Here is a 13917-nt window from a genome sequence, read left to right on the forward strand (position 1 = left end):
TTTATATATATATATATATATATATATATATATATATATATATATATATATATATATATATATATATATATATATATGTCACTATGAGCAAATGTTGTGGATATCTAAACTCACTTGTGTGATTCCACAGTTGTAATTATGAGGTAATTATTCTTCACGGCAGATCTCAACAACTCATTTTTCTTCCCTCCGTAAAGTCCCGAGTTTCTTAACTCATTATTGTTGTAGATTCAGCTACTGGGAACCAAAAGTGGCAAGTAGCACGGGCTATGGCGAGCCCGTAGTGGACTTCCCCGGCACAGGGGTGGGAACTCATAGGCGCTTATGACAAGATTAACTTAACACATTGCTAGTAAACACCTGGATGATAACTCATCCAACTGTTAACATCTGTTAACAGTTGGATGAGTTATTGTCATCTAATGGTCACATGGCATTAAACATATGTATTGTGTAAGTAAATAAAAAATGATTGACAATAATAATCACGTCACTCGAGTGGGAATATAAATATTTCATATATCCCTTTAAATGTGTGTGTGTGTGTGTGTGTGTGTGTGTGTGTGTGTGTGTGTGTGTGTGTGTGTGTGAGTGTGTGTGTGTGTGAGTGTGTGTGTGTGTGAGTGTGTGTGTGTGTGAGTGTGTGTGTGTGTGTGAGTGTGTGTGTGTGTGTGTGTGTGTGTGTGTGTGTGTGTGTGTGTGTGTGTGTGTGTGTGTGTGTGTGTGTGAGTGTGTGTGTGTGTGTGTACTCACCTATTTGTGCTAGCGGGGGTTGAGCTTTGGCGCTTTGGTCCCGCCTCTCAACTGTCAATCAACTAATGTACAGGTTCTTGAGCCTACTGGGCTCTATCATATCTACACTTGAAGCTGTGTATGGAGTCAGCCTCCACCACATCACTTCCTAATGCATTCCATTTGTCTACTACTCTGACACTGAAAAAATTCTTTCTAACGTCCCTATGGCTCATTTGGGCACTCAGTTTCCACCTGTGTCCCCTAGTGCGTGTGCCCCTTGTGGTAAATAGCCTGTGTGTGTGTGTGTGTGTGTGTGTGTGTGTGTGTGTGTGTGTGTGTGTGTGTGTGTGTGTGTGTGTGTGTGTGTGTGTGTGTCAGAGTGTGCATGCGCATGTTGATTACTTGCTCTCGCAATAAAATGAACAATAAAGCACCAGACACGAATGGTAAACATGTCAATGCAATAATTCCCCCTCCCCCCTCTACGACTCACGTACGCACGGCAGGGGTTGTGTGTGTGTGTGGGCGTACAGTGCAGGCGTACAGTGTGGGCGTACAGTGTACATCACTACACATCACAGTAGCTCGCGGGCGTGGACGTACGGTGGGTGGGTGGGGGGGGATTCGAGCCTAAACTACCCTGTTGATCGTTATAGTGCTAGTATGAAGCAGAGTGCCGCCTCCAAGCCTGGCACTGTGAGTGCCGCCTCCAAGCCTGGCGCTGTGAGTGCCGCCTCCAAGCCTGGCACTGTGAGTGCCGCCTCCAAGCCTGGCACTGTGAGTGCCGCCTCCAAGCCTGGCACTGTGAGTGCCGCCTCCAAGCCTGGCGCTGTGAATGCCGCCTCCAAGCCTGGCGCTGTGAATGCCGCCTCCAAGCCTGGCGCTGTGAATGCCGCCTCCAAGCCTGGCGCTGTGAGTGCCGCCTCCAAGCCTGGCGCTGTGAATGCCGCCTCCAAGCCTGGCGCTGTGAATGCCGCCTCCAAGCCTGGCGCTGTGAGTGCCGCCTCCAAGCCTGGCGCTGTGAGTGCCGCCTCCAAGCCTGGCGCTGTGAGTGCCGCCTCCAAGCCTGACACTGTGAGTGCCGCTTCCAAGCCTGGCGCTGTGAGTGCCGCCTCCAAGCCTGGCGCTGTGAATGCCGCCTCCAAGCCTGGCGCCGTGAGTGCCGCCTCCAAGCCTGGCGCCGTGAGTGCCGCCTCCAAGCCTGGCGCTGTGAGTGCCGCCTCCAAGCCTGGCGCTGTGAGTGCCGCCTCCAAGCCTGGCGCTGTGAGTGCCGCCTCCAAGCCTGGCGCTGTGATCCACATTACCGAACTCGCAACTCCACTAAAGAGAAGTTTCCGGGGTCGAAGGTGGATGCCGCAAACTGTAGCCGCTTCACCTTACAAGACCAAAATTGACGATTAGAGAAAAGCCGAGCCAAGAGGAAGAAGAAGAATTGACACGGATAATCAGTCGTAAGTGGAGTCTTGAGGGTTCGTAGTGGTGCTCATGGGAAAATTACCTTTTCCTTTTAAACTAAGAAGGATGAATATATATGTTCGACCATTGCAACAGGAAATGTTACCGAGTGTGATAAGGGGTAAACAGCTTTAGTCATGACGTGATATTGCTGCAATATTGTGGTCTGTGGGGGCAGCAGAGCTGTCTGTGTGGGGTTATTGTGGTCTGTGGGGGCAGCAGAGCTGTCTGTGTGGGGTTATTGTGGGCTCTGGGGGCAGCAGAATTGTCTGCGTGGGGTTATTGTGGTCTGTGGGGGCAACAGAGATGTCTGCGTGGGGTTATTGTGGGCTCTGAGGGCAGTAGAGCTGTCTGTGTGGTGTTATTGTGGTCTGTGGGGGCAGCAGAGATGTCTGCGTGGGGTTATTGTGGGCTCTGAGGGCAGCAGAGCTGTCTGTGTGGGGTTATTGTGGTCTGTGGGGGGCAGCAGAATTGTCTGCGTGGGGGTTATAATGACCTGAGAGGTTGTTACAGGGGGAGGGGATATGTCTGCTCTGACACCACATCTCTGGTGTCAGTCATTGCTCTCAGGAGGGGAGTACTTTGTAATATATATCTGACTTGCTGGTTCATATCTGCTGCCACATCTGCCTTCACTGCCGCCACCACAGCTGGGTGGACAGCGCCTGACAGCTGGGTGGACAGCGCTTCGGATTCGTAGTCCTGAGGTTCCGGGTTCGATCCCCGGTGGAGGCTGAGACAACTAGGCAAAATGTTTCTTTCACCCCTGATGCCCCCCCCCTGTTACCTAGCAGTAAATAGGTACCTGAGAGTTAGAAAGCTGCTACGGGCTGCTTCCTGGGGAGGGGGGGGGTGTAACAAAAAGGAGGCCTGGTCGAGGACCGGGCCGCGGGGACGCTAAGCCCCGAAATCATCTCAAGATAACCTCAAGATAACCACACACCAACCATCAACATTACCACCCCCACCACCATCACCATCTGTAGCTGCCCACAAGAAAAATATGTATATTTGGTGGTTATCATTGTGTAAATGTGGAGGAAAATAAACTAAAAACTGTCCCCCAAACAGCCCTCATAACTTCAGTAACTCACAAACATCAACACCCCCATAACTTCAATTACTCACAAACATCAACACCCCCATAACTTCAATAACTCACAAACATCAACACCCCCATAACTTCAATTACTCACAAACATCAACACCCCCATAACTTCAGTTACTCACAAACATCAACACCCCCATAACTTCAGTAACTCACAAACATCAACACCCCCATAACTTCAGTAACTCACAAACATCAACACCCCCATAACTTCAGTAACTCGCAAACATCAACACCCCCATAACTTCAGTAACTCACAAACATCAACACCCTCATAACTTCAATAACTCACAAACATCAACACCCTCATAACTTCAATAACTCACAAACATCAACACCCCCATAACTTCAGTTACTCACAAACATCAACACCCCCATAACTTCAGTAACTCACAAACATCAACACCTCATAACTTCAGTTACTCACAAACATCAACAGCCCCTCCCCATAACTTCAGTAACTCACAAACATCAACACCTCATAACTTCAATAACTCACAAACATCAACACCCTCATAACTTCAGTAACTCACAAACATCAACAGCCCCTCCCCATAACTTCAGTAACTCACAAACATCAACACCTCATAACTTCAATAACTCACAAACATCAACACCCCCATAACTTCAGTAACTCACAAACATCAACAGCCCCTCCCCATAACTTCAGTAACTCACAAACATCAACACCTCATAACTTCAATAACTCACAAACATCAACACCCCCATAACTTCAGTAACTCACAAACATCAACAGCCCCTCCCCATAACTTCAGTAACTCACAAACATCAACACCTCCTCCCCATAACTTCAGTAACTCACAAACATCAACAACACCATAACTTCAGTAACTCACAAACATCAACAGCCCCTCCCCATAACTTCAGTAACTCACAAACATCAACACCTCCTCCCCATAACTTCAGTAACTCACAAACATCCTCACCCCCATAACTTCAGTAACTCACAAGCATCAACAACACCATAACTTCAGTAACTCACAAACATCAACAACACCATAACTTCAGTAACTCACAAACATCAACAACACCATAACTTCAGTAACTCACAAGCATCAACAACACCATAACTTCAGTAACTCACAAGCATCAACAACACCATAACTTCAGTAACTCACAAGCATCAACAACACCATAACTTCAGTAACTCACAAACATCAACACCTCATAACTTCAGTAACTCACAAGCATCAACAACACCATAACTTCAGTAACTCACAAGCATCAACAACACCATAACTTCAGTAACTCACAAGCATCAACAACACCATAACTTCAGTAACTCACAAGCATCAACAACACCATAACTTCAGTAACTCACGAACATCAACACCCCATAACTTCAGTAACTCACAAGCATCAACAACACCATAACTTCAGTAACTCACAAACATCAACAACACCATAACTTCAGTAACTCACAAGCATCAACAACACCATAACTTCAGTAACTCACAAACATCAACAACACCATAACTTCAGTAACTCACGAACATCAACACCCCATAACTTCAGTAACTCACAAGCATCAACAACACCATAACTTCAGTAACTCACGAACATCAACCCACCATAACCTCAGTAACTCACAAACATCATCACCCCCATAACTTCAGTAACTCACAAACATCAACAACACCATAACTTCAGTAACTCACAAACATCAACAACACCATAACTTCAGTAACTCACAAACATCAACAACACCATAACTTCAGTAACTCACAAGCATCAACAACACCATAACTTCAGTACCTCACAAACATCAACAACACCATAACTTCAGTAACTCACAAGCATCAACAACACCATAACTTCAGTAACTCACAAGCATCAACAACACCATAACTTCAGTAACTCACAAGCATCAACAACACCATAACTTCAGTAACTCACAAGCATCAACACCCCCATAACTTCAGTAACTCACAAGCATCAACAACCCCATAACTTCAGTAACTCACAAGCATCAACACCCCATAACTTCAGTAACTCACAAGCATCAACAACCCCATAACTTCAGTAACTCACAAGCATCAACAGCCCCATAACTTCAGTAACTCACAAGCATCAACAGCCCCATAACTTCAGTAACTCACAAGCATCAACAGCCCCATAACTTCAGTAACTCACAAGCATCAACAACACCATAACTTCAGTAACTCACAAGCATCAACAACACCATAACTTCAGTAACTCACAAGCATCAACAACACCATAACTTCAGTAACTCACAAGCATCAACAGCCCCATAACTTCAGTAACTCACAAGCATCAACAGCCCCATAACCTGACGGTAAACACAAGACGATATAGTAGAATTTCGCCAACTTTGAAGGTCGTAATGTTTCCTGAGAACAGAGAGACTCTGCTGACAAAGATATCTGAGGAACGCGAGAAATCACTTGGCCATAAACATCACATTGTTTCTTACGCCGATTTGAATAATCTGAGGATGAAGAGCAGCGCCTTGCAAGACGGAGTCAGTCCCATTGTGGTTAATGGCGCGAGGAACCACAATACAGCTGTGGAGACTTGCTCTTGATGTTAGAGGTTCGAGGAAGAAAAGCCACATTTAAAAATCACGATAATATTTCTCCGTTTGTATGTAAATGCAAAATATTACTCGGGAGTTTGGTTGTATTTACGGGGTTTGATGTCAGCCATATGGGTGACGTCGCAAGGTGCATATCTTCCCGTTATCGTAAGCAGAGCGAGAGGAAACTAATATTTTATTCCTCCCAGACAGTAATATGTTCTGGATTAAAAAAGTGATGTGATATATGTGTTTGCTTGGGTGTTTTTCCTCGGGTTAAGTGGGCTTATTCGTTCATTTAGGCCGTCACCGGTTGCTGCTATATGCGGCCCGCACCCGGTCCGCACCCGGCCCGCACCCGGACCGCACCCGGCCCGCACCCGGCCCGCACCCGGCCCGCACCCGGACCGCACCCGGACCGCACCCGGCCCGCACCGGGACCGCACCGGGAGCGCACCCGGCCCGCACCCGGACCGCACCCGGCCCGGCAGGAGAGGACTCGCTTCGGGTGGTAACTGATGCATCGTGTCTACAGCAGTCTTGTGTAGATGGTTGCTTGATGGTATCTTACCCCCTGGCTGCTTCTACTTCCTTGCTATCCATGGCCACGTCGACCCCCCACCTCCTCCCTCCTGTCCCCTCACCCCTCCCCCCCTCCTCCCTCCTCTCCCCTCACCCCTCCCCCCCTCCCTGGAGACATCAATCACCTTGTGTCAAGGGAAGCTGTTCATTTTGTTCAATATTCGCCAAGAACAACTCCTAGCAGTGAAAATCACTGCTCTCAAACAAGTATTGTTAGTATGATAATGTTACGGACCCTGATCCAGCGTCCAATCTCTAAACAGTGACGGCCGCGCCATCTGTGGGTCAGCTCCCGAAATCCCCTCCAAACCGACGACGTGTACTAGCTACGAGGGCCAGTTTCCAGCCCCGTTCAGCGCTCAACACCGCCGCCGCTGACCTCTGGTGAGGTGGTGCTCAGACTACAACGCCATCTATGGAGTGGATATGTCGGGCGTTTGTATCTGAGCCTGTGAGTGTGGTGTATTAGTGTCCCGGTTATTAATGACGTGTCTGCTTACAGAGCCGACCTGGGACCACTGTGTTGAAGGTGTAGTCAGTCTACCCGAGGCAGCCAGTCTCCATACAGTGAAGTTTGCTGCAGCTGTCGTGACGTCGTCCCCCCCGGAAGAACACTGTGGTGTGTTAAGCCTGCCAGTGGAGTGGCAGTGGAAGGATTTACCCGGGACCGACGGTTGGAGACGATAATCCACTGGGGTATTGAGGACAGGAGGGTGATTGGTGATATCACACGAGACTCCTGTCTAGGGCGTACCCCTTTTATCGTTCGTGGAGTGGCCGTGCCAGCCTTGGTGGCTCAGTACCTGCCAGCAGACCTGCTGGGCGTGTGGTTGACGGCCTCCACGACGGTGCCCCCAGTGGACCTGTGTTGTGGCTGACCTGTGGCCAGGGTAGACTCGGCGTTCTCAGAGGACACGTCTTGAGGCCACGAAGAAAGCACCGCGGACTCAGCACCTAGCTTCAAGGATCCATAGTCTCCAGCAGAAGACTACAGTGTTGACCCCCTTTGTAAAGTGTTAATACCCCTCCCCCTTGTGTACGTTTTACTTTTACATATATTTATGGTGATGGTGTCAATTATAATATTAAGTTTCTTAACTTTCTTTCCATACTCCCTTTAAGTTACTTGCGTCACGGATCGCATCCCTTGAAAGCCTCTACTGGCTTGGGGTCGGATATATATATCTTCCTCTAACGACATCAGAGTAAGAACCCCGTTGCGTCCCGAGAGGGCCGTAACATAATTGGCATCCCCAGCGGGATCCGTCCCCTTGTTAAGTATGTTTGACAGGTGTGGTGAAGTGGCGTAATCCCTGTATATAATTCCCCCTGTGTGTGACGATTGTGACGTTATACGTCCTGTGCGGTGCTCAGAGTGACTAAGTGCGATATTGTGCAGTGCGGTGCTCGCTGTGATTAAGCGATTAGGTGCAATATTGGGTAGTGTGGTGCCCGAAGTGATTACGTGCAATATTGGCAAGTGCAGTGTTTGGTGCGATAAAGTGCAATATTGGCGTAGAACAGTGCTCGGTGTGTTAAGTGCTAACGTGTAAGCAGTGTGTTAAGTGCTCGTTAAGTGTTCCATCTGTGACAATGGCAGACAAGGCTACCATCGATGATCTGGACGATGTCCAGGCTTTCCTGAACAGAGAGGACTGTCTTGCCAGATTAAAATATCTGAGCAAACCGGAACTTGTACTAGTGAGCGCCTACCTGGAGATCAAGATCCGTGCCAGTGATTCCCGTGTGGAGATCTTGTCTAAGGTTCACCGGCACCTGAAGGCAGAAGAGAAACAGGAAGGCGAGACTCCTAGTACAAGGGAAGGTGAGGAAATAGCTTCCACAGAAAAGGAAGATAAGGGCAGTGACATTGACAGTGATGCAGGTGAGCTTAATATCAGCTTCCTAACAGTCAAAATGCTTGCCCTAGAGATCAATCGCGAGATAGAGTGGAAGAAGTTAGAATTAGAACGAGAATTAAAAGATAAAGAAATGGAGATGAAAGAAAAGGAATTGGCGATGAGGCGTTTAGAATTAGAAAGAGAAGAGAAACGAGAGAGAGAAGAGAGAGAAAGAGAAGAAAGAAGAGAAGAACGAGAAAGAGAACGAGAAGAACGAGAAAGAGAACGAGAAAGAGAACGAGAAGAACGAGAAAGAGAACGAGAAAGAGAAGAGAGACGAGAGAGAGAAGAACGAGAAAGAGAAGAAAAAGAAAGACAGAGACAACATGAACTAGAAGTATTACGACTAGGCGCTGGACAGAGACAAACTGGAGTAAGCGGTTTCGATCCGGTAAGGAATATCAAAATGGTCCCCAAATTCAACGAGAGAGAGGTTTCGAAGTTCTTTGCTGCCTCTTTGGAGTGGCCAAGGGAGAATTGGGCCATCATGATACAGTCAGTTTTGACTGGGAAGGCTCAAATCGCATACTCTACGTTATCCCTTGACGACTCCGGCGATTACGATATGGTGAAGAAAGTGGTGCTCATGGCGTACCAATTGGTACCTGAGGCATATAGGCAAAAGTTCCGTAACCTGAAGAAGACCTCAGAGCACACTTTCACCGAATTCGCCACCATCAAGGAGCGACTTTTTCAAGAATGGTGCGCCTCTCGGAAGGTGGAGACCAGGGAAGACCTCGAACAGCTGATTCTGCTCGAGGACTTCAAGGATTGTTTGTCTGGAGACCTCAAGACGTACTTAGAGGAACAGCAGGTAGAGACCTTGAGTGCGGCAGCCACCATGGCGGAAGAGTATATCCTGACTCATAGGCCATCTGCTAGGTACGTCCCGAAGACCTATTCAAGGTGTCCAGCCAAACATAAACCGGAAGATAGAACTGCCCCTCGTAGTGCCGCCAAGTCAACCTCGGATAGTCCTCGGAGGTTTAGTCCGAAGAGGGATGTATTGTGTTGGACCTGCGGTAAGAGAGGACATATTGCTGCGAAGTGTCGTAGCAGTTCAGGTAATAATCCCCGTAGGGAAGTCATGCTGATGAACAGTATAGTACCACCGACATCCACCCAAGAGAAGAGGAAAGGATTGTTCGCCCCATATACCTCCCAAGGATATGTAGCCAGTGGCCTTGCAAGTACGCCTGTGGTAATACTTAGAGACAGTGGAGCGGCCCAGTCTCTAATTCTGGAAACATCATTACCCGAAGGTATATCGGCGGATGAGATGCAGAAGGTAATCCTGGGAGGATTCCCTTCAACCTTGTACGTTGCCCCATTGGTACAAGTACATCTAGACTCTCAGCACTTCAAAGGTGAGTGTCGGTTGGCCGTGGTGGATAGTCTTCCCATAGAGGGAATTGACGTAATATTAGCCAATGACTTAGCCCTAGGATTGTTACCCAACTGTCCCCTGGTAGTGGATATTCCAGGACGTGAAGAGACCAGTCCCATCGCAGCAGTGCAAACCAGGTCTCAGGCGCACCTCCATGCACCACTAGATCTAAACACTTTGTTTGACTCTCCTCCTATCCCGCAGGTTACAAGTAGCCATACACCAGTCCCACCAGTCCAGATGCCGGTTCCCGAACGCTGGACTCGAGCCCAGCTGATAGAGGAACAGAAGAAGGACCCTCAGGTACGGAAGTTGGCCGACACCGTAGACTCTCCTACGAAAGGAGGGGATCTATATGTGTGGTCAAGTGGTGTACTGTGTCGCCGGCATCCTCCGAAATACCCCCAGTCAAGGGCGGTAGGTGATCAGATAGTCGTCCCAGCCGTGTTCAGATATAAGCTGTTAGAAACAGCCCATGCTGATAGATTTGCTGGACATGGTGGGATCTCTAAGACTTTCCACCGCCTAGCCAAAGGTTTCTACTGGCCGCATATGAAGGAGGACGTACGTCATTTCTGTAAGACCTGCCATGCCTGCCAAGTGGCCGGAAAAGCAAACCAGCCTGTCCCCAAAGCCCCTTTACACCCCATTCCATCAATAGGTGAGCCCTTCGAACACCTCATCTTGGATATAGTAGGCCCTCTTCCACCTGCTACCTCAGGGGTGAAGTATTTGTTAACAATACTAGATCGGGTTAGTAGGTACCCAGAAGCGATCCCCCTTAAAACCATCACAGCTAAGGTTTTGGTGAAACAACTGCTCTGGTTCATCTCGCGATACGGTCTTCCCAAGACCATTCAGACGGACCAGGGGTCTAATTTCATGTCCCATTTGTTTCGCAAACAGATCGCCGACCTGGGAATTCGACAGGTTACCTCTAGTGCCTACCATCCCGAGTCTCAAGGAGCTTTGGAACGTTTTCACCAGACGTTGAAGGGCATGCTTCGGAAGTTTTGCTACGACAGGCAGAGTAAGTGGGTGGAAGAACTGCCCTACCTCCTATTTGCGGTAAGATCGGTACCCAATGAATCCATAGGAATCTCCCCATTCGAGATGATCTTTGGTCACTCGGTAAGAGGTCCCTTAGAGGTGGCACGAGACCATTGGCTGGACGCAGAAACCAACGAGGATATTGTGGACTGGTTGTCTACAAATAAAGGACGGCTGTTCTCAGCCTGGGAGATGGCTACTAGGACCTTAGAAAATACACAAAGAACGATCAAGAGCAGGTATGATAGGAGGACCAAGCAAAGGGAGTTCCAAGTAGGAGATCTGGTTTTGGTGTGTACTCCTACAATAACTGGGAGTTTGAGCGCCAGATTCGTAGGTCCCTACCCGGTTGTAAAGAAGGTTACTAACCTCAATTACCTTCTGAGTACTCCAGACCGTCGTAAGAAAGAGACTCTGGTTCATGTTAATATGATCAAGAGATACGAGGGGCGGGATACACTCCCCGTAACCTTAGTGACCACTAATGACGACATTGAGGAGGAAGAGGAGGTGTTGACTAACTCAGACATTCTGTTAAACTTGCAGGCAAAGTTGACACACGTAGCCGAAGAACATCAATCATCGTTGCTGCGGATGATCCGGCAATACAAGCCTATCTTCGACGATGTTCCAGGGTTAACATCTGTCATGAGGCATGATGTCGAGCTGGAGGAAGGCGTCCGACCTATAAAGCAACACCCGTACCGTCTCAACCCACTGAAGAAACGGGTGGTGAAAGAGGAGGTAGATTATATGCTGAAACACCATCTGATAGCCCCGAGCTCGAGCCCATGGTCATCCCCGATACTACTAGTGCCCAAACCTGGTAAGAAATACCGTCTTTGTATTGATTATCGCCAGGTGAATAAGATCACTGTAGCAGATACCTACCCTCTCCCCAGAGTAGAGGAATGTCTGGATGCCATAGGTAGAGCCCGGTACCTGACAAAATTTGACCTGTTCAAAGGCTATTGGCAAGTTCCCCTTACGGAAAAAGCCAAACCCATATCAGCATTTGTGACTCCCGACGGGCTGTTTGAATGTCAGGTGATGCCATTCGGGATGAAAAACGCAGCCTCCACTTTCCAGAGACTGATGGGTACGGTGTTGCGTGACGTGGAAAACACCTTAGTCTACATCGATGATGTATTAATATATGATGTAGATTGGCAGGATCATCTGCGTCACATAGAGGATTTCTTCAAGGCCATGCTCCAGTCAGGATTAGTGGTCAACCTGCATAAATCTGAGTTTGCCAGAACCTCTGTCATCTTCCTAGGTCATAAGGTTGGAGGAGGATGGATTGCGCCGAAGGCCAGCAAGATCGAGGCGATAGTCCAGTATCCTACGCCAGCTACCAGGAAGGACATCCTGCGTTTCCTTGGTATGGCTGGGTTTTATCGTAAGTTTGTCCCTAATTTTTCCTCCATCGCCGCCCCCTTGACCAATCTGCTGAAGAAAGGGGTAAAGTTAATATGGAATGAGAATTGCCAGAAGGCATTAGTCTCTCAAAGCAATTCTGATCTCTGCTCCAATCCTCAGGTCCCCGAGCTTTGAGGATAGATTCATCCTGACGGTCGACGCCTCTGACTATGGCCTGGGCTCCGTTTTATCCCAGACGGACGAGAAGGGGGTGGAACATCCGGTGGCCTATCATTCTAAGAAGTTCACCCCCAGCCAGCTGAATTACTCGGTCATAGAAAAGGAAACGTTGGCCTTAATTAATTCCGTCCAGCACTTCGAGGTATATTTAACAAGCAATGGCCATCCTATATTAGTACGGACCGACCATAACCCTCTGAAGTTCCTGGCTCAATTTAAGCAAAAGAACCTCAGGCTCACCAGATGGAGTCTACATTTGCAGCAATATCCCCTCCAGATTGAACACATCAAAGGGGTGGACAACGTGGTAGCTGATGCATTATCTCGCATCTAAATCCACGTACTAATTTGGTTTGTCTTCTCTTTTCATAGGAACCCAAACCAAATTCTTTTGGTGGGGAGGTGTTACGGACCCTGATCCAGCGTCCAATCTCTAAACAGTGACGGCCGCGCCATCTGTGGGTCAGCTCCCGAAATCCCCTCCAAACCGACGACGTGTACTAGCTACGAGGGCCAGTTTCCAGCCCCGTTCAGCGCTCAACACCGCCGCCGCTGACCTCTGGTGAGGTGGTGCTCAGACTACAACGCCATCTATGGAGTGGATATGTCGGGCGTTTGTATCTGAGCCTGTGAGTGTGGTGTATTAGTGTCCCGGTTATTAATGACGTGTCTGCTTACAGAGCCGACCTGGGACCACTGTGTTGAAGGTGTAGTCAGTCTACCCGAGGCAGCCAGTCTCCATACAGTGAAGTTTGCTGCAGCTGTCGTGACGTCGTCCCCCCCGGAAGAACACTGTGGTGTGTTAAGCCTGCCAGTAGAGTGGCAGTGGAAGGATTTACCCGGGACCGACGGTTGGAGACGATAATCCACTGGGGTATTGAGGACAGGAGGGTGATTGGTGATATCACACGAGACTCCTGTCTAGGGCGTACCCCTTTTATCGTTCGTGGAGTGGCCGTGCCAGCCTTGGTGGCTCAGTACCTGCCAGCAGACCTGCTGGACGTGTGGTTGACGGCCTCCACGACGGTGCCCCCAGTGGACCTGTGTTGTGGCTGACCTGTGGCCAGGGTAGACTCGGCGTTCTCAGAGGACACGTCTTGAGGCCACGAAGAAAGCACCGCGGACTCAGCACCTAGCTTCAAGGATCCATAGTCTCCAGCAGAAGACTACAGTGTTGACCCCCTTTGTAAAGTGTTAATACCCCTCCCCCTTGTGTACGTTTTACTTTTACATATATTTATGGTGATGGTGTCAATTATAATATTAAGTTTCTTAACTTTCTTTCCATACTCCCTTTAAGTTACTTGCGTCACGGATCGCATCCCTTGAAAGCCTCTACTGGCTTGGGGTCGGATATATATATCTTCCTCTAACGACATCAGAGTAAGAACCCCGTTGCGTCCCGAGAGGGCCGTAACAGATAACTATTAGTATGATAACTGTATGATAACAAGCCTTAACCCACCATGGATATGACTATTCTGTTATGCAAAAGCTTCTTCAATCCATCTATCAAGTGTGTCAACTCAAGCAGCAGTCA

General features: G+C 48.5%; 2 protein-coding genes across 2 annotated transcripts; both read left to right on the forward strand.

Annotated features, from left to right (window-relative positions):
• The first annotated feature begins 1398 nt into the window (after window positions 1-1398).
• LOC138361330 (transcriptional regulatory protein AlgP-like) lies at window positions 1399-2136 on the forward strand. The gene has a single exon (XM_069320700.1). It carries the CDS (start codon window positions 1399-1401, stop codon window positions 2134-2136), a length of 738 nt encoding a protein of 245 aa, XP_069176801.1.
• A 7043-nt stretch (window positions 2137-9179) lies between these two features.
• LOC138361341 (uncharacterized) lies at window positions 9180-12711 on the forward strand. Its single transcript, XM_069320711.1, has 2 exons — window positions 9180-12181; window positions 12318-12711. The coding sequence occupies exons 1-2, from the start codon at window positions 9180-9182 to the stop codon at window positions 12709-12711; spliced, it is 3396 nt and encodes a 1131-aa protein (XP_069176812.1).
• Window positions 12712-13917: the final 1206 nt, after the last annotated feature.

This window comes from Procambarus clarkii, chromosome 8 (assembly GCF_040958095.1).
Source record: "Procambarus clarkii isolate CNS0578487 chromosome 8, FALCON_Pclarkii_2.0, whole genome shotgun sequence".
Taxonomy (NCBI): domain Eukaryota; kingdom Metazoa; phylum Arthropoda; class Malacostraca; order Decapoda; family Cambaridae; genus Procambarus; species Procambarus clarkii.